A 27,488-nucleotide genomic window follows, 5' to 3' on the forward strand; every position below is an offset into this window, starting at 1 on the left:
GATTTGAAATATTTTTTGTTTCAGGTATATTTAACCGTATGGTTATAATTTTAATTTACTTGTTGCAAAAAAAAAGAAAAAAAGGATTTTCCCTCAATTGGTTTGGCATCCGATTTCATATGCGTTCTGGTTATTATTAAACATTTAAAATGTTTTGACTGTAAGCCAGATAATCCTCAAACATATGAAAGTACCCGCTGGAAAATTTGGCCACAAAATAATTGGCAGCGACAAGTCAAGTTTAAAGTTTTTTTAATACGGTTTTTGGTTAACTATGCCTTTGCTCGTATATATTTATAAATTCAACTAAATTTAAGGGTTGCTCATCTTCTCCCTCATTGAATATAAATTTTCTTCAGTTTTGACTATTCCCTTTGATTGTCCCACAAACTCCAGTTACACAGAATTAGATATAAAAGTGATTGGTCATATAATTTTTAAAGCTTATTTTAGCAATGTTTCTTCTTTTAGTTTGATAGCCATGGAAACTTTTCATTTTTGGAGCGCTACGCTTGATAAGAATAACAAAGAGAAGCAGTGGGCCTCTAGTGACGATGAGGATGTTCGAATTTTGAGCTTCAGTAATGTTTTCTTGGGTGATACGAGTAAAGCAGAGCAAAACATTGTGCAAATTGAATACACTGATGTTGATGGCGAAGATGTGAGCTGCATTTTTTGTGTTCTTCAAAAAGGTTTGTCGCAGTTCTTCATAGGTTTTTTATATTTATATTCTATCAACCCTCTCCCGAATCGATCTCGAGAATTCAATCGAAAAATGAGTTTTAAAATTAAATTTGATAATAGATTACTGTTCTTAGGTGTTACTGACAGCATGCAAATACAGCTGAAAACATCAGAAGATTTTAAGCTTGTTTTGAAAAAAGGCAATGGGCCAATTTATATCATGGCTACTGAAAGCACCCAGATTGTTAACGACATGGATGACGCCAGCTTAGGCGAGGACGAAGATTTAGAGGAAGAAAGTGAACTCACAAGTGAGGCGTCTCCTGTTAAAATGGTGAAAGGGGCAGGATCAAAGAAAAAGTTCATCGACGATGAAGCCGACGAGGAAGAAGATGACGCAGAAGCTAAGGTGGCGTCGCCCCCTGCGAAGAAGAAAAGGACAGATATTCCTGCATCTAAGGTAATAATAAGGACGTCAAATTTTTCATAAAAACATGAATTTTAGTTTCATTAAAATTTCTTGTATAGGATTTATTAGTTAGGCCTTCTGGTTCTACGAAAAGGTAACATTAATACGGCATTCGAATAAAACTGTGCCAGAAAACAAATCGTTTGATAAACGCAGATTATGTATGCAGAGAACAAGCAAACTTCTAGACGAAAATACTATTCGTAGCATCTTTATTTGCAACATGTATGTTACAATTACTGTGACAAATCGTCCTTTACCAACGCAAGAATTTCATTATAATTGCTCAATAGGCCTCTATTTGGACGGCAAGCAAATTTTTAAAGCGTAGTGTTAAAGCTGAGCAATAAGAAGGATCGCATGATTCTGTTCATGACACTAAAGTTCGGACATAACTATATCATGACATAGCATGCTTCATGTTTATACAGGCCATTGAACTAACGTAGGCAATTGTGCAAATTTTGTCCCGGCAGATTTTAAGAAATAGTCCGTTAATTTTTCTGATAATGACTGAATAAGCAAAAGATCAATTTTCAGAAGTATCAGAAATGATCTGTCTTTGGTTGAATTTTTATTTTTTACCTATTTCTACTGTTGCAGATTCTTAATTGATTGATTTTATTACTTTTCGAGTGCAAAAAAAATTGAAGCAATAAAATTTTATTTTGTCGATGGTTTTGAGGTGTCAGTAGTATAACGTGAGCAAGAGTGGGGGGGGTAAAAGGAAGTACCTATGTATTAAGATTAGGTATAGCCCATTTTCGCTCAATTTCCAAAGATGTACCTCCTCACAGCATGATACCCAAGCTGTTCACACGAAGGGGATTAGCAAGATAATCCTTCAATAATAATTTAGGATGACTCATTTACAGTTACGTACGACTTTTCAAAAATGTACCTCACAGCATGACACCCAAGCTGTTCACACAAAGGGGATTAGCAAGATAATCCTTCAATAATAATTTAGGATGACTCATTTACAGTTACGTACGACTTTTCAAAAATGTACCTCACAGCATGACACCCAAGCTGTTCACACAAAGGGGATTAGCAAGATAATCCTTCAATAATAATTTAGGATGACTCATTTACAGTTACGTACGACTTTTCAAAAATGTACCTCACAGTATGATACCCAAGCTGTTCACACTAACGGGATTAGTAAGATAGTGTCTTAACAACAAACTAGTAAGGTCATTTACCCACCCATTCCCATGTTAACAAAAAACAGTACAATTTTTTAATTTTTGATTTTTACAGATTTTTTACAATTTTTAAATCAATTTTTTTGTTTAAAATAGTGTTTTACTTTGTCGTTTTAAACTGAAGTTCCAATTTTCCGATTTCAGAAAAAATTGTATTATTGTTTTGAAAATGTACATTTCTTATTTTTTCAGCCAATCAAATAATCTGTCAGATCTGATTTTGGAATGTTGATGCTGAAAAACTTTATCGATTCATTTTGTCTTTTGTCTTGGTTGAAAATAAGTAGCCTAAAAAAAATGCAAAATACTCCAATTCTTCCTCTACTTCCTTCGACATCTTTTCTCTCTACACTGCATTCAGATTTAGATTACGTTCCCATCACGGAAGCATCAATATTTAAAACGGTAGTAACCGATAACAATTTGGAATTATCTTTTGAGGTGGATTGCACTAGAGTAACAATTAAAACTCAGACAACTAGCTTGACACTTCCGAAGGATTTGTGGAGAACTTTAGAGGCAGCTAGACATCATTACCTCCACCTAGCCGAAGAAAAAGTCAACAATTCATTGCTTTCTCTCCAAACTTATTTTCAAACCATTGAAAGAATTCGAAAAGAACAAGGGTTTCACCCGTTGAAAGACAGCAAAGGTATTATGTTCCCGTACTCTCGTGACATAAATCACTACGGTGTTTGGTGGTTAGAAGACATGTTCTCCAAGCATGCTGACTCATTTTCTAAAAAACCAGAAGCCTTCAATCTGCCCGATTTCAAAGACCTTATTCTTCCTCCGATCCAGGAAAATGACAATGATGAGAGTCAATCATCTCATCAAAATATTCCTTTCTCGAACTATAGGTGTTCTCCAATAGAATAGAGAGATAACTCGCTTGTGTTCGATGCTAAAATTTCCCTCACGTGACTAAACATAGAAAACTCATCTTTGACATCACGTGATGTTACTAAAAATAGAAGTGACATAACTATTACGTCATGATGCACACTCTATTTTCATTGGTTACGAATTATTTTATAAGATCTCATTGGATACGAAGTTTATTTTTCGCTACTGTTCTCGTTCTTTCTTAAATTTCATTGGATCAAGATATCAAGCCCTTTCTTGAAGACAATTTATTCATTTGTTTCTTTGCGATTTCAATATTCAGTTACCCTTTTAGACCCAAATTTTCTGCTTTAAAAACTTTACATACTTCACATTCTCATTTCACAGATGGATCAAAGCTCTGTCTCTCCTAACTCCAAAAAACCATTCTCCTTTCCCATCCGCAAACGAGATCACAAAGGAAAACCAGTTGTTCCCTCACCACAATTGGAATACCACAATGAGAGCATGTTTTCTCTATTTAAAGACAACAACGATAAAAAAGACAACACCGACTCAAAACCAAATGAGGAGCACGATGGAAGAAACAACTGTTGGTCCTTTCAAGAATACGGTAACCGGAAGTTTCAAATCAGCATCCCAGAGGAAACAATCAACACAAACTCTAACTGGACTCACTTGAAAGTATTTCGCGAAAATGTGGAAGCTGAGTATATTCTGCATCAATTTCTGATGCTATCGGCCAGAGAATTGAAGCTTGTTATTGAAAAGATACCTGAGATGATAAAAGAAGTACTACTGTTCGAACCTACTGTAGGTACTGCGAAGCTGGTGATTGACGAAACTGTGTTCCAACCAACTGATGTTGAGGAAAAAGCAAAATTTGATGTGTTCTGGGAGGTGAGTGAGACTGCTCGACGGAAGGTGTGTGTGACAAGAATATTTTTCCAAGATGATCCGAATCGATGTTATTTCACAATCAAGCTGTTCACACGAGGGACTGAAAAGGACAGTTTTAGAAGGAAATGCTTTCTTTCGGTCAGAATTGGCGAGATGGAGAAACTACACAGAATGAGCGATGAAATTATTTCAGTACTGAACAAAGTCAAAAACCAAAAAAGATCGCAAAGTGCATAAAAGTAATTGAAAATTTTTATATTGTATGTTGTGATGTTTGCATTTAATCACTTTTTAAAATTTAATGTTCCAGTACAGTTGCTTGATATGAACATTGAGGAAATTGTAGCGTTAGAGAAAGAAATCAGTAAACTTTTTGTTGGAAATACAAAACGCAAAAATTTTTTTTTGGCTGTCTGTCGAAGCTTGAACAAAAATGTAGATCTGGATAAAATCAACAGAGAAACTCCGTTTGGGGGACTAATAGGAGTTGGCGACTCAAAGTTAGAAAAACTTCTCGATTGGTCAAAAATTTTTCGATTAAATGCTACATTTCATGATGCCGCAGGATACCTGAAAACAAATCTAAATATTGGCCCTGGATATTGTTACGTTGTTCCATTTTTTAATTCTATATTGAATTTTTGTTTCTTGGGACATATAACAGGTCTTGCATATTGTTGTTTTTTGAAAATGTCATCAAGATTCCATTTAATCAAAGTGTGAATCATTATTTGCTAAAGACGAACAAAAATCAGTTGCTCTCTAATGACAGATCATCTCAATCACGCATCTGACTTTATTTTTGATAATAACAATCAGGAAAGACCTCCTTGGAAAATCTGTGGTCGCACTTGCTCTCGAACAGCTTTTTTGTCAATATTTCAGTGCTTAGTTGTATTAGTACTGCTTCTGTTTTCAATTATTAATCTTATTTTTGCTAGAACTTGTGACGAACGAACAGTTTGGATTGCTATTCTTTCAAGTGCCGTTGGTTATATACTTCCTAATCCCCGAACATAAAATGAACAAAATCATTTCAACAAACGAACGAATTTTGATGTATCTTGTTGGTCCTTCCGGATCTGGTAAAACTGTTTTTATCAGTGATATGCTACGAATGAAAACTTTTCAGCCATCATTTGATCGAATTTTATACTTTTATAAGCACTTTCAGCCAATTTACGACACAATGATGCAATCAATTGCAGACATAGAATTCATTCAGGGAGTTGACTTTGATTTAATCGATAACTTACCCGCTGACGGCAGTAAATATTTACTTATATTCGATGATTCATTGGACATTCTTTCCAAGTCGGAAAAGTTCAACGGAATTGCGACAGCCGGTAGACATCGAAACGTAAATTGTGTATATATCAAGCATAATCTCTTCCACAAAAACAAAACTGGACGTGATGCCGAGCTGCAGACTACTCACATTGTTTTGTTCAAATCACCGAGAGATGTGCAGCAGATTGATATCTTGGGGAGACAGCTAGGTCTCGGAAGACAACTAAAACAGTGGTATGATGATGCAACACAAGAACCATATGGTCATCTTATGATTGATTTGAGACCATCTACACCTGATTTGTTGAGATACTGTTCAAATGTAACATCATTTCCCTCAGAATTCTTCGTACCGAACAGTCGTGCTCGTATTACTGATATTAATGATAAACGCACAGAACTTTTATACTCTGAAGCTCTTTCGGAATCTCAGCAAGAAATTTCAACCAGCTTTCCTTCTAAATTGTGCTAAAGAGTTCATCAGATTTCTCTGTGAGTGTATTGTAAACTTGATTGAAGGAAACCTCACAGGAGTAAGAAAAAATCAGTTTGTTCGCTTCCAAAAACAACTTAGAAAGCTCAGTCAAAATCAACAACCCTCAATTCCAGAAGACTTATATTGGGCTCGAAAGCTGGAATAACAATATTAGGTTACATATATCAACCTTGTATGAACAAATTTTCAACTTTCTTCAATGAGTGAGGTCAAAAAGTTTGTTCTTGTTCCAAAAGAACTGTGGGAGTCCAGAAAAGGGAAATTACCGGAACCCTCCTGTGAGATCTATAAAAAGGAAGAAACTGTTTTTCCAGTTAGCAAAAAAGCGAAAGAAGAAATTAGTTCCGAAAAAACCGATCGTCCACCTAAAGAACTTAAGACAGATCTGGAATTTCACTATAAGAACAGTCCCGAGACATTGAAAACTTTGAAGGAAATTTACGAAAACAAACGGTTGAAAGTTTCACTTTCCAATACAATTATTGTTGACAACGTTGACACTGGAGTTGATATAAAAACATTCCTTCATTCAATCAAATTGAAAAACGCTCCAGTTGATCCAAACTATTTCCTAATTCTTAAAGTTCTAAATCTGAGACCATATCTGGTTAAAAACAACATTTTGAGGACACAGTATGGTTCAGACTGGTTCAATTACAGTTTCAGATAGAATCAAATTGCAGAAGTTGTATAAAGGGAAGGGACCAACAGCTTTCGGTTCTATCAACAACCTAACAAAATCAAGTGGAATAAGTCGCGAGAAAGTTACAGATTTTTTACAATCAAAAGACTCTTATACGAAGTACAAAGGGATCAGAAAAAAATTTCCCCGGCTTAATGCGCATGCTCGCTATATTGATGAGATTTGGTGCTTGGATCTTGCACAAATGGATAAACTATCACAATGGAACCGAGGTATCAACTTTTTACTCGTTACTGTCGATGTTTTCTCGATTCTTGCGAGTAGAAGCATTACGAAGCAAAAGAGCAGAGGGTGTGAAAGCAGCTTTTATCAAAATGTGTTCGAAAAAGAACGAACTCAATTTCCCGAAAAAATTATGGCTAGATCAAGGAAAAGAGTTTTTCGGAGATATGGCCAATTTCTGCGAGGATGTGGGAGTCAAATATTATCACACTTATAGTGAAACAAAAGTAGCTTTTGGCGAGAGAGCTATACGAACCCTGAAAAACTTAATTTACCGCTACCTGGAGGAAAAGGACACATTATCTTACATCAAAGACCTGCAAATGTTTGTTGACATCATCAACTCTAGAATAAATCGAAGTATTGGTTTGGCAACCAAAAATGTAGTAAATGCTGACTTTTTGACTGTCTTGTACAAGCGGATGAAGCTACGAAAAAACAAAAAGCCTAATTTTAAAGTAGGTGATAAAGTTCGGTTGGTATTAGTAGGGCACAATTTTCGAAAAGGATATAAGCCTCACTATACACATGAAATTTTCCTAATTCGAAAAATAAACACTTTGGCTCCTTTCCCGACTTACTTTGTTGTTGATCAGAAAGGAGAAAACATTGATGGAATCTTTTACGAGCAAGAATTGTCAAAAGTTAAATAATCATTTTTCAATTAGTCGCGCTAGAAAATGGACGGTTACAATCTGCCTTATTTTAAAGGAGTTCCTCGTCAGAGAGGGCGTGGCTTTGGAGCCTTGGCTAGAACAGTCGCTAGAACAACTCTCCCAATTCTCAAGAAATACGTTTTACCTGCAGCAAAAAAAATTGGACGAGATGTAATCGAGTCAGCCATTCCCGAAATTGGAGGTGTTTTATCAGGACAGACTTCAATTAAAAGAGCAGTAAAGAAGACTGCGAAATCAACAATACGAAAACAAGTTGGTGGTGGTATGAAAAAGAGGAAAAACACGAGACAAAGTATCGTTCGGCAAAAAAATTCGGAAAGACTTTCTGAAGAACCTTGACTAATCATTTTCCCAAACAAACGTCACAGAGTACAGTCAAACATCATGAATTCGTTTTATCTTGAATTGGTATCCAACGCTTCCTCTCAAGTTTATCCTCAAAATACAATGGCTTCATTCACTAATTTTCTTCCCGACAAAATTGAACTAGATGGATCTTGGGAAGTAGCTTTAGTCGAAGTATCATATCCCGGTATATGTTATAACGTTGAAGGAGGATTGATGACCTTTCACTATGATGAGAAATTTAAGCATGTCTTTGCCATTCCACCAGCAGTTTTTAACTCTATGGATGAATTTGTAAAGAGTCTTACAGATATTCCCAAAAAAGCACGACATCCCAAAAACTTAGATCCTCAATTTTCCATCAATATCGACAGAAAAAGTCGAAGACTAACTTTTTGCAATAGAGAATCTCAAAATGTATCATTCAGCAAAAGTTTGGCTGCTAACTTGGGCGTTGAAGCTGACAAACCTGTTATGCCTTATTCGAAAAGATCATACAACACCAAGTCCTGGGCAACGGCAGATCTCCCTTTGGATATTACTGGAACACATACAGTTTTACTCTACTTGGATATAGTTGAACCCAATTCAGTCGGTGATGTGAAATGTCCTCTTCTACGCTCCTTTCCATTCAAACACCGAGAGTTCCATAATGATGAGATTAAGAGATCGCAAGTTCTGAGTTATCGCAGTTTCGAACACTTGAGATTCCATAAAGTAATCAAATCGAACTTCCACAGTATCCATGTAGAATTAAGAAACGCTGCTGGACACCTTGTTCCCTTCTTCCCTATTGGTCATGTTCAACTTACTTTATTATTCCAGAAAAAATCTTGATCATTTCCTCAATTATCATTATAAAAAACGGTCGACTAAAATGAATTCCTTATCTCACTCTATGCTCGACTTTTTTTGGGAAAGTTCCAATTTTAGACCCAATTCTTTGGTCCAATGAACAACAAATATTTCCAACAAATTCCTTAAACGAGTCAACAATCGAATTTCAATTGGAAACTGATCGTAATATTTTTACTGACTTGCGATCTACTCGATTATTCATCAGAGGAAGGGTTATTAAAGGCGATCGAACACGTTTGGATAATGCCGAAGAAACTTTATTGGTAAACAATGCTCTTCATTCACTTTTTTCTAATTGCGAAGTCTATCTAAACAATGAACAAGTTCACAGTGCCAATTCTCTTTATGCTCATCAAGCTTTTGTTTCTGCTGAGTTTTCAGGTACAAAAGGAACGAAGGAAAGCTTGTCTCAATGTCAAGGATATCGATACGAGATTGAGCCAAACGATTTTAATAAAAGACCGTTTACAGATGTTGTTTTTCAAAAAGATAAAGATGAGTTTACTTTTTACGGTCCGTTGGCAATAGGTCTATTTGCTTGTGAAACTTTACTTCTCCCAAATGTCAACCTCAGACTGAAGTTGATCCGGTCTTCTCCTGCGTTCTATATGATCGATACTGGTGGGCTGAACTCTGAGGCCTTAATTTTGGAAGCTTGCCTTTTTACTAGACAGGTAGCAATCTCAGATAACTGGATGAGAAGTTTCAAAAGCAGACGGCTTCGAGAACCTGCCATATTTTACTATAATGAAGAACTTCCAAAGACGTTTATTATTCCCGCAGGACAGAACCAGTTTATACAAGAAAATATATTTTCAAACAAACCAATTCGAATGATTGATATTGCTATGAATCTAAATAATGAGTTCAGTGGAACATACAACACGAATCCGTTCCATTTTCGTAAATTTGGTCTTCGGCAAGTTAAAATTGTGCGTGGGAATCAAACTATAGTCAACTTGAAAACAGAAAATCACGTGAGAGCTTATGCTGAAACAATGAAAGCACTCAAGTTTGATGATGACGGTCCTAACATTCAATACAAGGATTTTGAAAACCATTTTCATTTATTTTTCGATCTTACTTCAACACAGGAGGCCGATGTCGAAATGCATTTTCCTGATGTAGTTGGAGCAGGAATTCGTTTAGAGCTCTACTTTGCTAACAATTTGACCAATACTGTAGAATTATTTGTTAGTGGTGAACGTATAAGTTCAATTGCAATTGATAAGGAGGGATCAGTCACCAAAAATGGATAATCAACTACTCTTACATGTTGTCAACAGGTTCCCACACCTAAAGTTCAAATACCTCGGTTCCTTCCCTGCAGATCTTCGACCAAAAAATTTACCTACAAACACGTTTTGTATAATCAACATAGATCCATCTACTCAACCGGGCTCCCACTGGATTTTGCTTGCGAATAAGAACGGAAAGTTGTTCTACGGTGATTCGATGGGAGAAATTTTGGAAAAATATGGCATCAGGACAAAAGCAAACTTTAATTCATTAGTACAGGAGAAACTCCAAGATTCAGAATTGTGTGGTTTATATGCTATTTATTTTGCCCATGTGTTATTTTCCAAAGTCTCATCTAAATATTTAAATGATTTTCATATATTGAAGTTCTTTGCTGATGTTTTGTAAGTTTTGAAAACCAAAATCTTGAAATTTTTAAACGGTAATCCGTAAAATGTTGCAAATGGTTTTCAAAACCTTCTATTGAGGTTTTGTAATTTTGTATTTTATTATTTGTATGTGTATTTGTATCTAATTCAGTTATTTCAAAAAAAGGTCTTTTGTTGAAAAGAGATTTTGGTAGGAAAACTGTGAATTAAAAAAGAGGCGATATATATATATAAGACTAAGGAAAACGAGTTATAAATCTAAAGGAGTAGTGTGAATACCATCTTCACAGACTTTACGCTTGGGATAAAAATATGACAGTCCCACTTTCTTTAGTTCATAGGTACAAACTTTCTTGTTGTCAACAACTCTGAAGCCACGATTTGTTGAATAAACTCGCTCCTCATTGAAAAGAACTTTTCTATACTTGTTTAGTGGCTCCTCAATGTTGTTCTTGTTGAGTCCTTTACTTGATAGTTTAACTGTGTCTGTTTCCTCATCGTAACAGCAGTACGTCTTTGAACAAAGAGCAATCATTTCAGAGCATCTAAATTCTTCCTTAAAAAGTCCCGGAGTTCTCTTGTCAAAGGCAGCATGTTTTCTGCAACATTCTCGTGGGAAGAAATTGCTGCTAGAGTTTGCTGCAAAGTTATCATTGCAGTCGCTCTGTCTCATCCAGTACCACACTGATCGCATTTCTGGTCGAATGATGTTTTCAATTTTTTCCTCACTAAGGGACATGTAGAGACTGTCGGTATCCATTTCAATGAGTTCGTACTTGTTCCTATCACAGAAAGGGGTGAAGAAGTTGTATTTAAGTTGTAACATGGTGAGTTTGGCGTACTGAAGGATGAAGAAGCCTACAATGATTGGTTCTTTATGATCGATCCGCGACTTGCTCATTTCTACCTCATATATCTGCTCTGGTAGCTCATTCATAGTCTTGAAAAATCTATTGTTAATAAATTTGTCCACCTGTGAGCCTTTCACGTACTTGGTGTTCGTATGTCGACTACGGTCCATGATCTGATATCCATACGAACTGTTCCCAATCAGCTTCATTGTCTCCGCAACGACTGTTAACTCCTTATTCTGGTCTCCTTCGCGCCGAGCATCGACAACATTCTGAACAAATGTCTCAAAGCAGCGCCGGGGAGTGTATTGGAGAAACCAAAAGACGTCTTTTAGGATCACACCTTTTTCTAGATAAAATAACAAAAGTGGTGTAATAACTGGTCCTCGTTCAAGCTTGAAACTGGAAATGAGCATTTTTCTGGGTCTGGGTAGTAATTTGTTGCGTTCTGCAAACTCTTTCATATGGTCCCCAATATCATCTCGTCCAACTTCACAATTCTTGAAAATTGGAGGAAAGTCTTCAAAGTACGGATAGATTTCCTCTGGAACCTCAAGACTACAATCGACGACACCAAACAGTTCTCCACGTTTAATTTTCTCAATGAGCGAGTTTTTGTTCATCGATGGTTGGAAGGGATAATTTGACTTGAGAAAGTCTTTAACCCCATTAGTGTTGTCTGTCCGACATTTCTTCCATTGACACTCCCAGATCTCTTCAACATTCAACCCCAATCCCTTCAGGTACTCTCTTCTATCATTGTCAGGTTCTCTTCGCTTCAATCCGCTTTCTATGTCCTCGAAGAGAAGCGGTTTTTCCTCTTGACACGGACAAAAATGAAAGAAGCAACCCATCGCTTCAAAAACCGTGTTGCAATGGTTACAAAACCCATCAACTAAATAAGGACCGAGCTTCTTTTGTTTCTTGTGTGTGAACTGGGTTTGTATTTTACAATTGGGGTGAACCTGTTGGAAGTAGTCAATGACCTGCTGTTCAAAGTAGCTTCTCCAGTTCCTGTTTGGATGAAATTTTTCAGTCTCTTCATTGTACTCCCACTTTGTATAGGGTCCTGTTGGCATCTCTTTTGTCATGGAAAAAGGGTACAACTGACTGGCATCTATTCCGACGATGGACTTGCAAACGTTTTGTGACTCTCGAATTTTTGTTTCACCAACTTTCGCATACCTTGTAAAGATAATTGAGGGTCCCCCTGTTAGCCACTTTCGAATGTAATTATCATATTCTTTATCCTTCTCACAAAACGGAAAAAAAGCTGCATCTGTTGACGAATGAAGGAACCTGTTTGCCAAGTTGGGAAGAGTGTAGCCCAACTTCAACATGTCTACTTGTCTTGAGTGGTAAAAACTGATCATTTTCTTCATAGCCTCAAGTGTAGGCTCGACATCTTTGTTATTGTACCACATGAGGAAGTCACGAAACGTCTGCATACCTTTTCTTTCCCATATATTTTGGAGCTCCAAGTAATTTTCTTCGGCATTTTGTGGAACTTTCTTGAGTCTCAACTTCTTCAAAATTTCATCCTGCTCCATTCCACCGTTTTTCAATTCCACAAACTTATCGTAATCGACTGAAAGAACGTTGTGATTCTTCAACTTGCTCCAAAAGCTGTCAATTGGTGGCAGTTGGGATACATTCAACTTCTCAATACTGTCGAACCATTCATAGGGGAAGAAACCTTTCTCTTCACTCGCTCCATAGGCTTTTAGGAAATTATCCAAAGTTGTCGCTCCTCCCAGGAAGTTTAAAATGTCCAGAAACTGTAGACCAAGAAAATTCATGCCAATATATTTATTCCCCATTCGAATCACTTTAGCAATAACGTTTTTTTCTAATAAGAGGTGATGCAGAAGATACTCTTTTATTAGGTTTAAATCATACCGAGAGCTGTTGAATCCGAAAACAGGTATGGTACTGTAATAATTTTCAAAATCTTGTCTCAATTTTGATATCACCCTGAGCTCGCTTCTCAGTCTCCTAATTTCAAGATCTTCGTCTTCCTCCACCTCGGGTTCAGCTTCGTTCTCAAATAAGTCTTCCGCTCCGGTGGGTACCTGCTTGTCTTTCACTGGAACCAGTTGTCGAAGAGCCCAATATTTTTCTTCCAATACCAGTACGAAATCATTGAGTTTCTCCCTCATTAGAAGCGTGCTCTTTTCCGCTATACTACTCAAGCTGGATACAAAATCACGGATTAGTTGAAGCGGATCTTCGTTGCAAATAAAAATTGGTTCGGAGAGCAGATTCGAGGATATTGACACACTAATGGGGACATGTTTTCCAATCCATGAAGTCAAATCTGTGTTTTTGAGTGTACTGTCGGGGACTGTTATTGACTCAAAATCGAATACGATAAGATGAGAAAACAATCTCAGCTCTTGCGGAACATTAATATTTACATCTTCCAGACGTTCAAAAATAGTTTCAGATAACTGATAGGTTCCTGTTGGATATTTGTGTTGCGTGTTTTCTGAGCAGTTTTGCATGTGCCGCAATAAGTTGAAGGATCTGTCGAAAAATTGATCGCATACGTAGCATCGGAACTTTTTGAGGAACTTGTTGATGTCTGCTGTCCAACAAATGTGATTTTCATATCTCAGTAACGAAGTTGTCTTTGAACGTTTCATCGAGGAGCGACGAGTAAGCTCAGCAAACATTTCCGATTCTTCATAAAAAAATGGAGTAAATCTGAATATTTCTGTCAATTAGAACCTCAAGATCAGGAATATCGTCTTCATGTATTCCTTGAAACGTTTCGTCATTTCTCCTTGTTGCTGAGAGAAACTTCTGCATCAATTCCATTGTTTTTTGGTGTAGCTCACTGCTACCATATAATTCATAGGCCAAGGAACGAAACATACACAAATTGTCTTGATAAGGTTTGTTTTCGCAGTCAGATACAAAACATTTAACTATTGGACTCCTCAGTAAGGTTGATGGAATTGATTGTTCTATGCATCCTAGCGGAACACCACTGAGGAGAAATACAAAGAAAGTGACATTTGTAACACAATAAAACTTCCACTTTGTGTCTGGACGTTGATTAATAAGATTTGGTAAAAATTCATCTTGTCTCAACATTGATTTAATATAATTGAGATCTGAGTCATCAGAGAGAACCATGGGATTTGAGAATACGGGGTTGTTATCTGCTGCGTAGTAGTAGCGAAATTCGTCAGGATTTTGCACACTCTGCAGCACGAATCCAAACGAAATATTGATTTTAGCTGAACTGGGTAACTCGTTGTAAACACAATCCAATTTGTCGATCACTGTTTCATGGTTGATCTCCATTATTTTGAAGTTGTGAACTTTCTTTCTGGATAATTCAAGAACCGAGTCTCTCAGAAAGTGTTGAATCGTTTGAAGTTCACTATGAAGAGCGGGAGAGTCTCCATAGATAGATAAGTCAACTTCCTCGTAGGTGTTAGGAGTTGAACGCTGGTGACTGTTTCGCTTGTGATGTAGAAGTTGATAATAAGTAGAGAAGGATAAGGGACAGCTGCTACAAGAAAACTTTTTCTTGATAATCAGAGACGGTGCATGTACAGAAGCAATGTGTTTCTGCAATTTTGCTTCTTCCGGAAATGATTGTGAGCATTGTGAACATCTTTTTGCGTGAAGCTTCTGATGTCTGCTCATATTGGATTTCATAATAAGCTTATTGCATGAAGAACACTGTTCCTTTGGGTTAGATTTTCTGGGCATTTTCGCTGAAAATAAAAAATAAAATGTTAGATTGGAAGTGAGAAAGGAGGAGTAAAAACAATTGTTAAAATGAAAGTTGCGATGGAATAAAAATTTGTCAGAAGTTGGAATGAATATTGTACTCCACAGCACTCAAAATCTGTAAATCAGAAAAATAAAACGGAAATGAAATGTCCTTTATCAAATATGACGTAATTATGACGACATAATGACGTAATTGCGACGAAAAATGACGTAACTATGACAACATAATGACGAAATTGTGACGACAAACCGACGTAATTATGAAGACATAAGGACGTAATTGTGACGACATAATGACGTAATTGTGACGACATAATGACGTAATTGTGACAAAATGACGTAATTGTGACGACAAAATGCGTTGTTATGACGATAGAATTACGTAATTTTGACGACAAAATGACGTCATTTTGACGACACTATGACGTAATTGTGACGTGCTATGATGTTATTGTGATGTTATGATTAATTTTAACTATAAAATAGTGTCTAATTGTCTAATCATGCGAGAATTTTATGATTTTCAATGGTTTTTTTTTAAATTCAGTAATTGGGTATATATTCCTTCCTCAAAAACATGTTTTAATAAAAGTAAACTTACCAGCTTCTTTTTTGGATTTAAAGGTGAAGTGAAGTGTTGTATTATCTACTATAGGGCAAAGTTTTGGCTGACTAAAATGGTCCAGTTTAAATACAGGAACAACGGAAGATTTCTACTTAAATTTATTTGCTTACCCGCTTCAACACTGCAAGTGTTCAACTTGAAACTGGCAACAAGGAGAAAGAAACAAAGACTATCTGAAAAAAAAGATAAATTAAACTATAATTTTGATCAACTGATTTTTAGAAGTTGTTTGAAATAATGAATGGGAGTAGTGGCTTGGGAATAGGAGTAGTGGCTTAATAAAAGCAAACTTACCAGTTTTTTCTGGACTTGGGAGCGATGTGAAGTGTTGCAATATCTACTATAGGGCGAAGTTTTGGCTGGCTAAAATGGTCCAGTTTAAATACAGGAGCAAAGGAAAATTTCTATTAGTTAAATTTGATTGCTTACCTGCTTCAACACTGCAAGTGTTCAACTTGAAACTCTTCTTGCTGCAAGGAGAAAGAAACAAAGACTATCTGAAAAAATGATAAATTAAACGAGAATTTTGACCAACTGATTTTTAGAAGTTGATTGAAATAATGAATAGGAGTAGTGGTTAATTTATGAGCAAGCCAAACTAATTTGTTATTGAGGGATTATCTGGCTAATCCCTTTCGTGTGAACAGCTTGGGTATCATGCTGTGCGGAACATTTTTGAAAATCACGTAAGCCGTATATAACTGTGAGTCATCATATCTAATTTAATATTTGTACGTTTTATAGCTAATCCCCTTGGTGTGAACAGCGTGGGTATCATGCTGTGAGGTACGTTTTTGGAAATTTACTTTATTAAAGTCTAAAATGGTAGGGGGTCAATGTCCTTACTAATTTGTTAAGGCACTGTCTTGCTAATCCCCTTCGTGTGAACAGCTTGGGTATCATGCTGTGAGGTACACTTTTGAAAATCACGTAAACCGTACGTAGTGTAAATGAGTCACCCTATCTAATTTAATATTAAAACATTACCTAACTAATCCCCTTCGTGTGAACAGCTTGGGTATCATGCTGTGAGGTACACTTTTGAAAATCTAATAAACCGCACGTAAGTGTAAATGAGTCACCCTATCTAATTTAATACTTAAACATTACCAAACTAATCCCCTTTGAGAGAACAGCTTGGGTGTCATGCTGTGAGGTACGTCTTTGAAAATTTACATTATTAAAGTGCAATATGGGAATGAGTAAATGACCTAATTTAATATTAAGGGATTAACTTGCTAATCCCCCTCGTGTGAACAGCTTGGGTATCATGCTGTGAGGTACTTCCTTGGAATTTGAGCGAAAATGGGCTATACCTAATCTTAATACATAGGTACTTCCTTTTACCCCCCCCCCCACTCTTGCTCACGTTATACTACTGGTGTCTGCATCGTTTCATCCTGTGTTTGTTTCTCACTTTAACATCCCCGAAAAGAAGATAGTTTTCAAAGTGAGAAAGAAAGAGAGGATTAAATGATAAAACGCAGTCAATAACGATGAAAAAATGTTTTGAAACTTTGTGGATTAAGAAATTTGCTAGTCAAATAGTAATACCAACCAAGTGATAGGTATGCACAAAATTTTTCGTCTTTCATGCGTTTTGTTCTTCATTTATGCAATTTCAACTGAAGTGCGTAGGTTATGTTTTCACTTTAATCGGAGTGAGTTTTTTGCTCATTCGCGTTCATAATTTTGTGGTCACACGTGACTTACCTTACTCAAAATTGACTTCAGCGCACTTATATTCACTTTTCTTTACTTTAATTGAAAGAGATAAGGTGAACTGACTGCGTGACTCTAATTGAAGCTTATTGGAGTGCAGCTAATGGAAGCAGCAATAAGTAATAAACATTTTAATCAAAATCTCTCATGTCAGCCTTTAATAATTAATAGCCGCCCTCATCTTCTCAGCCAGCTATTATAGCGCTCCTAGTTTTTTTTACTTCGTCGAACTTTTTTTCGCTTTACCATTTTGCCGCTTTTTCAGCATTTTGCGTGAAATCTTTTTGACTTCTCTAAGCTAGTTTCTCTCTTCTCTCATTCTGCTAAAAGTGAATTTGAACATCAGTTGCTCAGCAAAGCAATCAAAGCAATTCAAACTGAACAGAGTCAGAATAAAAAATTGAAGTCAAAAATAAAAACGGGATAAACCCATAAAACCCAATTTTAGATGCCCGCTATTTGAACGTCGTTCCTATAAGTCTTAGTTTCCATCTCTTATGCTTATTGGTATTGATAGTAGCCCCTCTAGCCTCTCTCTAAGAAACAGAAGTATGTTCAACTACGAAATGCCATCAAAATAACGGACTTAAAAAATGTTTTTGTACAAATTTTTTTTCGATATCTTCCATTCTTTCAATCCCAATCATGCTTATTGGAATCAACGGCGGCTATTTTCCGGCAATCTGCGGGTATGTTTTATTTTGGTCTGTTTCTTTTACTATTATTTTGAACTGCGGACCTATGAAGCTGTTGCGCCTATTTTCTGACAATCTGCTTGCTAAGTTTTCTAAAATTTTCAGTGCACGAAATTTTAGATTGTGAAACTGTAATTAGAAACATATTGTTGCTTGCATCTGTTGCTGTCGGATCTTTTTTGCTGTGGCACTTAGTTGTTTCGCATGAACATAGTTTCAAATGAAGTAGTTTCTGCTGCGATAACTTTGATCAAATAATTAAATCAAACTTATCAAATAAAAACAGTTGAACGCTTAAATGCTCTCAGAAGTAATCCTAAAAACAACAATTCTCAGATATATTAGGAAAACCAACAAGATCTCTCAAAAGTAGTGCAAAATATAGTTTGTTGCTTAAAGACTTCGCACAAAAATCAAAACTCGGCAATGCCAGCTGATTAAACAGTCTGCTAAATTGATACTCTAAGTTCTTTCTCCTTTTATGTGAGCCACCAACTCCAAATAACTACTTTCTGCAACCTTAAAAAATTAACGAAAATACGGTTAAGCTTCAAAAATAAATCCTGCTTCTAAAGTTTTCAGTGAATGAGATTCAGTTTTTGAGATGGTAATTAGAAATAAATGGTTGCTTTCTGTTGAATACTTTTCGCTTATACATTAAGTAGTTTTTCAAAAGTTTGGTTTCAATTGATTACAAAATCTCAGCTGAGATAAGTTCTGGCAAATAGATACACATACAAGGGTAATTCTAATTAAATTATCCATTAGTGGTCCTAAAGATGCATTTTTAAATCAGAAGTAGTCCGGAGGCAGCATTTGATCAAAAGTTCGGAAATTGTCTCAATAGATTAAATGCTCCGAGAATCCGAAAAACAATTTTCAGAAAGATTCCGAAAAATAGCAGGTTCTCCCAAAAGCAATCCAAAATACCATGTGTTTTTCAAATGGGGCATGAAAATTTCGCTTAAAAACAAAACTCGCAATGTCTACTGTTTAAGTAGTCCGCTAAATTTGTTCTCTTAGTTTTTTCTTCATTTTGTGAGTTGAAAACTAGAGATTACTTTTCCTTCTGTAGTCTTTAGAAAATGAGGAAAATGCGGTTAAATTTTTATGAAACTTCTTCATTAAATTTTCCTCGAACAAAGTTTCAGATTTTGAGACTGATTAGAAGTAAATAGTTGATTGGTGTTGATTTTTTTGCGAGTTCTCAAAAAACCTAATTTCAAATGAATATAAAAGCTTTAACTGAGATAAATACGACAATTTTTTTTTTCAAAATTTATCAAATGAAAGCAGCCGCAAGAGGTGATTTTGAAGAAATGATCCACGGGTAGTCTGAGAATTAGCATTTTTTTCTTAGAAGTCCGCAAAACAGCAGTTTGATCAAAAGTACGGAAATCGTCTAAATCTGAAAAGTTCCGAAAAGTAGTCCTAAATGCAAGTTTGATGAAAAGTACGGAAATGGTCTAAAACTCTGAAAATGGTTTACTATTGCCAATAATGGCTGAAGATTTACCTCACACCTTTTGAAGATGACAAATTTGTAAATTTTTTTCGAAATAAATTTTAGAGCCAATGACATACAAGCTAATCTAGAATGCCCTCAGGAGCTATAATTTGTCTAAAAAAAGAATGCGAATACCATTTATTTGAGAATAGTTCGTTCTCTTTACTGAATTCTCGTTACTGAGTTTCCTTTTTCAGAACAAAGAGGTATGAAGTTCCCCATTTCTTCATAAATTGTGGGATTAGTTATCTATATACTGAGCTATCTTTAGTTTTAACGTATTATGAAAGTTAAGGTTTATTTATATTAAATTTTTATATACTCAATAATCTCAGGCGAACTCGATTTAAGGTAAAATTTTGGTATAAAATATCTTAATTTGAGTTCAGGAGAAAATTCATCGCGATAAATTACCTCAGCAAACGACAATAATCATTGAAGCAGATGAACCAAGCTAACATTTTTACCTTCTGGAAATTGTTAGCTACTTCAAATTAATTTTAAACGAAAGATTCCAGCGGTTAAAGGCAGTAGATTGCTGTAAATAATATGTTTACATTGGAAGCGTAATAATGTTAGAAATTTTAGGAAAAGAGCAAGCCTGAAACCACAGAAAAGGCTAAAAAGGCAGAGACTGCTAGTAACAAAGTAGCTGATAAACCAAAGAGTGCAAAAATACCTCTCCCGGAAATGGATGCCGATGAAGATGACGAGGATGATGATGATGATGACGACGAAGATGATGAAGAGGACGAAGAGATGTTAGTGAATGTTATGTATTTTTTTTGCATTTTGGCACTCTTGTTTTCACGAGGCAAAAATTTAGGTTTTTAAGTTGACAACTTTTTTCGTAAAATTAGGTTTTGAATCCTCCTATGGTTATTCAGATAGGAAAATGTGAAGGTATTTTGTTTAGGCCACAATTGGGTAAAGACATGAAGTTAGATGCAGAAGATGACGACGAAGAAGAGGACGATGATGACATGGACGATGAAGAGGAAATGGCGGAAATGAAGAAACTCAAAGCCAAGCTAGATCTGGACGGTGGCGATGACGATGATGACGATGAAGATGAAGAAATGCCGGAAGACGACGATGAAGATGATGGTAAATGCCTCTTCTGGTCCTTGTTAGGAGCTTGATGACTTAGACGTAACCATCATAACTTTAACATTTCAAGACTCGAAGCTGAGTATGGGTTTTTTTAATAGCCGCACAGCGATAGCTGGGGCTATTATTGGCCTTCTCTTGGTTTTTTTTTTATTTCGTCATGATTTTTGTTACGACCATATGACGTCACAGCCACTTTCTGTTCATTCGTTCATGCAATTTCAACTGAATTGCATGTGTGACGTCATTTTTCACTTTAGTGGAGCCAGTTTTTTAATAGCCGCCCTCATTTTCTCAGCCGGCTATTATAGCGCTCCTTTTTTTTTTACTTCGTCGAATAAAAAAATGTTTCGCTTTACCTCATTTTGCCGCTTTTTCAACATTTTGCGTGATATCTTTTTGACTTCTATAGGCTAGTTTCTCTCTTCTCTCATTCTGCTAAAAGTGATTTTGAACATCAGTTGCTCAGCAAAGCAATTCAAAATGAACAGAGTCAGTATAAAAAATTGAAGTCAGAAGTAGAAACGGGATAAACCCATAAAGCCCAGTTTTAGATGCCCGCTATTTGAACGTCGTTCCTATAAGTCTTAGTTACCATCTCTAATGCTTGTATTGATAGTAGCCCCTGTAGCCTCTCTCTAAGAAACAGAAGTACGTTATGTTCAACTACGAAATGCCATCAAAATAAATCGGACTTAAAAAATGTTTTTGTACAAAAATCTTTTTTTTTCAATATCTTCTATTCTTTCAATCCCAATCATGCTTATTGGAATCAACGGCGGCTATTTTCTGGCAATCTGCCGGGTATGTTTTGTTCATTCGCGTGATTAAATTTTTGTTCACGCTTGACTTACCTCACTCTCAAAAATGACTTCCTCACTTTGAAATTGACTTTTATTTACTTTAATTCAAAGAGTTAAGGTCAAATGGGTGTGTATTACTCAAAATGAAGGTTATTTGAGATCAGCTAATAGAGGCAGCAATAACTTATACAGATTTTTAATCAAAATATAACAGATCAGCCTTCAATGAAAATACGATTTCTTTTGGTGAGTCTTTTTTACTTTTTTTAAGACTGCCGAGCTACGAATCTATTGCAGCTATTTTCTGGCATTCTGCCAGCTATGTTTTGGGTTTAACCTCAAGTAACATTTGTTCTGATGGCGTTGTGACCTAAAAGCAATTAAGAATGCTCGTTAATGTGCGTTCGCACGTGATGTTCCGACCCGAGATCATCTACATTTTTGACTTAATTGTCAACCTAATTATGAGATAATTAAAAATAGATGTTTGAGTTTTAAAAAATCGTTTTCAAAACCGAACTAATAATTGAGTTGCATAATACCATGCCTCATTAAAGCGCTCACAAGATCTGCCAAAAAAAAAGGTTACGAGAAAAAAAACAAGCACGAAAATAAGCAAAAACAAGTAAAACAAAACAAAAAGAAAAAGAAACACAAATATTGACCGCTCACAAAATTTTATGAAAACGCATATTGTCCAACAAAAAAAACATGGGTTACGACATGAAATCAATGAAAAAATACTTTTTGAATTACAAGAGATTGGATGGAACCTCTCAATGATGAGAATAAATTACAAGCTGACGAAAAGAACAATAACTGAAAAGTATAAAAAATGTGTGAGAACGATCAATATCGTACACTTTAATACTATTCGCTAAAAATTGAGTACATTGAGCAACATCATTCATTCAATCCTCAGTTAGAAGCCTATGAGACCAGTCAGCGTTTTACGACTACATGAAGAATTAAATGGCAAAAATAGCAAATTCAAAAAAAATTGGGAGCGAGAAAAGTGTCAAGCCAATAAAAAAAATTTTTTGATTAAAATTTTTCTAATCCCATATAAATTTTTAGCAGCAATGGGGGTCTTCTTTTTTTAACAAAATGACTTCAAAAAATCAACAAGGATAAACAAATATAAAAAAACCCATGAAATTTTTTTAGAAAACCCGTTATATCAACGACGTTAAATTCAATAGCGTTCAACGGAAGTTAAAAATGAGCTAAGTTATGCCTCAATGAGAAGAAGAGGATGTTTGTCAATTATAAGTAATCAAAAGAACATCACAATAAGTCTTATGATTATGAAAACATTAACAAATAAATGCAAAAACCGAAATTCAGTAGAAAAGTGCGAGAAGAAAGTGTCGAAGCCATTTAAACCATAAGAGTTTCTCTGAAAACTTGGTCTATGGTCCATTGGACTTCTTCTATAAGCCAATGGAAACTATCAATATTGGGATAACGAGATAAGATTTCAAAAAAAAAACGAAAATTTAAAAAAATCCGATTTTTTTAAATTATGAAAACTCAAGGCGTCGAATTCGTAAAACGAATAGTTAGAAGATAAAATTACTAGCTAGATTCATTTCAGTTGCAATGGAAAGTATGGAGATCCTGTCATTTCTGAGATTGAGTTACAGTTCACGAAAATTAATTTAAGATTTAACAGCCATTAAATTCAAGAGCTTTCAACGGACGTAAAAAAAATACCTTACTGTATGCCCTGATAGGAAGACATTGATGCTTGTCATCAACGTGTTATCAATAAGACACCACAAAAAGTTCTATGATTTTGAAAACAACAACAAACACAGGCAAAAACCAAAAAATGCATTAGAAATTTGAGAAGAAAGTGTCGAAGCCATTTAAACCATAAGTTTTTCTCTGAAGTTTATCTGTGATCTTTTGGACGTCCATTTTAAGTCAATGGGAACTGCCAATACGGAGATAATAATATAAGATTTCAAAAGGAAACAAAACTACAAAAGAATAGAAATAATTTTTTTTTTGAAATTACGAAAACTCGTGTTATCGAAGTCATAAAACCAACAGTTGGCAGATGAAACCGCTTACCAGATTAATTTTGGTTGCACTAAAATAGATGGGGTTCCTGTCATTATTGAGACTGACTTACTGTTCATGGAAATTAATTTAATATCGGTTAATCGAAAAAAAAATTTTTGAAAATTTTCAAGTCTTGACAGCCTTTAGCTGTCCCCTCAAAGCGCTATATAGGTTTACTTATTGCATATAAGAAAGGCAATTGAATTTTTAGTTGGCAACTCTGTGCAATAGGATTGCCAAAATTAAGTAAATTCCCAAAAAGAAAATCAAAATTTCATTCAAATTTTCGAAAAATCAGAGTCGAAGACAAAAAAGACATGAGCGATGCCTTAAGAACGATTTTTCTTTCATTGGGTATCATCTGACTGTAAATGAAGATTGTCATTAATGGAACCTCGTTATGAAAATGACAAGTCTCTAAGTGACTAAAAAAACAATAATAAATAGGAAAAATTTTCGAAAAAAACAGCTCTCAAATTGAATCCGAGTTTTTATAGTTAACTTCCTCACGAGACCAGAACTAGCGTTTTTATCGATGTACTGGTAACACAAAATTGTTTCTTTTTTAGCATGAAATGTAATTTTGTAAAAATTTATTTATAGAAAAGCCTTAATTTGAACAAAAATTGCGCTAAATTGAACAAAATCATGCTAAAAGTGGAGAAAATATCACATGTTGACAGAAAACCTTAAGTGTCGATAACTCCTCGAAAAATACGAAATTCGAAAAAATCTTTTTAATTTTGAATTTTACGCTGGGCGAGCTTTTGAATGATACCACTCACATTTCTCTACGATGAATATATCGATCGGCCAAAATTGACTGAAAAAAACCCATTTGAGTATATAGTTCCTCAAACAAGTGGGGTCGGAACAAAGAGGAAAATTTACATAGTGAACAAATGTCTGTTTGGGTGAAAGATGTTTACGTTCACGCTCCGCGTCATTATTCCAATGTTTATAGGTTTGAAAGGACTTTTCGTGTTATCAAATTATCAGAGAAGACCGTTTCTCTGAACATAGGGTTTGATTTTTGCGTTTTATCATAAAGTTTTTTGAAAAGAAGTTTTTAATTGCTCCCAAACGAAGTTTTTAGCAATTATATTAGTCTTTTTTATGTGGTTTTTCGCTTGACCGATTTTTCGTCTGACCCTTTTGACTTCGTCAGAAACAGGATCAACTGTTAACGCCAGGAGGGCTTTCTCTTAGATCCTTTCGGCCTACCAGACACTAATTATGCGATTCACTAAAGTTGTTTTTGTAGACATAAATTTCTTGTGAAAAAGGAGGTTCTTAGAGTTTGACCCCCCATTTCTTGCCGCATCTGCACTACTGCATATGGTTCCTGCCGTAACCCAGCGCCTCAACCCCCAGCCTCGTTCGCTCTCCCCGTGCCCCCCGGCCGCGCTCACCCCACACCCCCTGGATCAAAAGCTAGCGTCCTTAAATCTTAGCTAGCCACAGACGAAGCCAACCGCTCGTCAGTCGTTCGAGAGTGTTTCGCCCGACTTTAGTCGGTTATGCTTCAGAAAATGAAATTGAATTCTTTCAATTCGGATTCTTTCAATTCGGATTCAATTCGAATTCTTTCAATTTGGATTTAAGTGATAAATTTCTTTGATCATTCTCCAGAGTGTCTAACGTTTCATTTCGTAATTGAAAGTTAAATTGTTTCTATGGGCTGAATTTTCTTCAGTTTTAAAGAGTTTGTTCTTAAATGTATTTTTTTAGCAGCGTCATAAGATTTTAAAATAACTGCGAAGCGATAGTGAGGCTGCTATTGTTCTCATAAAATCTAGAAAAACTCATTCTTCAGCAAAGTTTTCAAAATTTTAGTTGTGGGTTTTCGAAATGGTCAAATTGCGTAGATTCAAACTAAACTATATGATATTGATAATGAACTGGCCTGACAATTCAACCGTTTTTCAATTGAAGTGAACTCTAGCTCAAAAATAAAAACATTAAGTTTGATGTTTAAGACGAAGAGGATGAAGAAAATGAAAAACCGGCTGTTAATGGAGATGAAGCAGGCTCAGATGACGAATCGGACGATGAAGAATACTTCCAAAAAGAAGCTGCTAAACGGGAAAAGACAATTGAAGCCGCTAAAGAGAAATCAAAAGCCAAGAATGTCGCACCTGTTGCAGCTGCTCCAGGCTCTGGCAAGAAGAAAAATAAGAAGAACAAAGAAAACAAGGAAGCAAAAGAGGAACCACAGAAACCAGTAGTCGCACCAGAGCCGTCTCCTGAACCCAAACTGTCAAAGAAGGACAAGAAAAAGGCCAAATTTGAGGCTAGGAAATCGGAACAGGCCACGACTGCTGCTCCTGAGATCAAAGAAAACACCAAAGCTGTAAATGCCGCCGAATCAACAGCAGCAACTCCGGGGTCCAAGAGTAAGTGTAGGAAAATTTATCGCTCCGTTATATCGACAATTTCTATTGGATACTTTATAGACAAGGTGAAAGACTGTCCGTATCAATAAGTGTAGGATCCAAAGTGAGCATCGCCATACCTTCCGATGTTGCTATATTGATTTTACGTGTAAGTTAAACGTGTTATCCTTTTTCGTACACAATACCCACTCTAATTTGAGCAAAGGTCTTAACACAGTGTAGGGTAAGCGAGTTTCAGAAAGAAGTACGCTACCAATTTGCAGTACAATTCAAATATGCATATAAGGATCTATTGCTGAACCACTGATCTTCTTGATCTTTAATCAACTGTTTGTGATTTCAGAAGAGAAGAAGGACAAAAAGAAGCGAGCATCTGAGGGCGCTGCCAGTTCTGACGCATGGGACTTGGATTCTATCAAGGAGTTCATGTCTGCTAGCAAGACTCCAATGCCCAAGACTGAAGAGAAGTTCAATAACTTCATTACGAACCGATTTCGTGTCACTGACAAGAAGGTATGAGTTGATGAGAGCTGCGTTTATGCATTGTTATCAAGTGCGACGTTGTAGCACGGATTCAGCGACTAATATCAATGTCTCAAGCGTTTTGCCATGTTGAGGAGCTTATTATTTTTGTCGGCTGGTTACTGAAAGCAATTTTATTGCTTGGAGTTGAAAATTTTGCTTTTGTAAAGGGGTTACAAGGAGTTTTATGACCTTGTGGTCTTGAATGGCTTTGTTCGTTCAAGATAGACAGTTGATATTCTCTGAAATTAAGAAACGTTATTAATTAATGGCAAAGAGAACTTTGTTACAATAGTCAAGTTTAGCTGACTTTCGCGATATGTTTCTTCTCCCCCAGTCCAAACTTTTGGCTTATAGAAGCCTTTGTAAGCAGCACTAATATGCTTTTATTGATTAATGTTTTAATTCTGATTCTCTAGGTGACAAAACAGCTGTGGGAGTTCAGCCAGAAAAAGTAGATCCTCATAAACGGTCAAATGGACAGTTAACCAGTGGATGGAATGTCAACTGACAGTAAAAAGAAAAGATCTCGTCTCTTCATCAGCTTGATTGTATTGATTGAAATGAAACTTTGATGCGATTTGTTTTTGTTTTTCTCACTGAAAGTATACTGAAGCTGATGAGTTGAAAATTACCACTAAAGACACCGTGTGCTCTATCAAACAGGTGCAATTAATTTGTTCAAACTTTCCTAAGTTATTGGTGTTAAATATAAAATTCACATTAAAAATTTCAGTCTCTTCAAGTTGAAAGTTCGGGGAAAGTTTGAAGTTAGTAGATTTGAAATCTCGTTAATTTATTCTTGAGTTACTTTTGGCTATTGATAGCTACAAGTGTAGTCACAAGTGAGATATACTGATCTATTTGCTTGAGATTGGGCGACTTTAACTGTTGAAACCTGAAAGTACTTGTTCAAGGTAAGTTAAATTAATCGGAACTTGAGATTTCCACGTGATTCTCTGAAACAGTTGAGAAAATTCAAATCTTGTTCCGCAATCTTTTAATCTGGAGATATGATTCTAGTTGAAGGCTGTGATCAGACAGCCTGAAATGTCAGGGTAAAATGGTCGAATTGTGATAACTGGAACCGTTTCTTGAAAAAAGCAACGGA

The 27,488-nt window shown here is 35.8% G+C and overlaps 1 protein-coding gene across 2 annotated transcripts in view; it reads left to right on the top strand.

The window, feature by feature from the left end:
* Nucleotides 1-27,373, top strand: part of LOC142345707 (uncharacterized) — a 577,332-nt gene extending 549,959 nt beyond the window's left edge. For both annotated transcript variants that reach the window (XM_075397963.1, XM_075397962.1), the window contains exons 2-8: nucleotides 469-692; nucleotides 819-1,144; nucleotides 20,065-20,237; nucleotides 20,393-20,583; nucleotides 25,439-25,855; nucleotides 26,199-26,368; nucleotides 26,797-27,373. In XM_075397963.1, the coding sequence (XP_075254078.1) occupies nucleotides 482-692; nucleotides 819-1,144; nucleotides 20,065-20,237; nucleotides 20,393-20,583; nucleotides 25,439-25,855; nucleotides 26,199-26,368; nucleotides 26,797-26,835 (1,527 nt within the window). In that variant the 5' untranslated portion in view covers nucleotides 469-481 and the 3' untranslated portion in view covers nucleotides 26,836-27,373. The remainder of the gene's footprint in view (nucleotides 1-468; nucleotides 693-818; nucleotides 1,145-20,064; nucleotides 20,238-20,392; nucleotides 20,584-25,438; nucleotides 25,856-26,198; nucleotides 26,369-26,796) is intronic.
* The last annotated feature ends 115 nt before the right edge of the window (nucleotides 27,374-27,488 follow it).

This window comes from Convolutriloba macropyga, chromosome 9 (genome assembly GCF_964194025.1).
Source record: "Convolutriloba macropyga chromosome 9, txConMacr16.3, whole genome shotgun sequence".
In the NCBI taxonomy this organism is placed as follows: Eukaryota; Metazoa; Xenacoelomorpha; order Acoela; family Convolutidae; genus Convolutriloba; species Convolutriloba macropyga.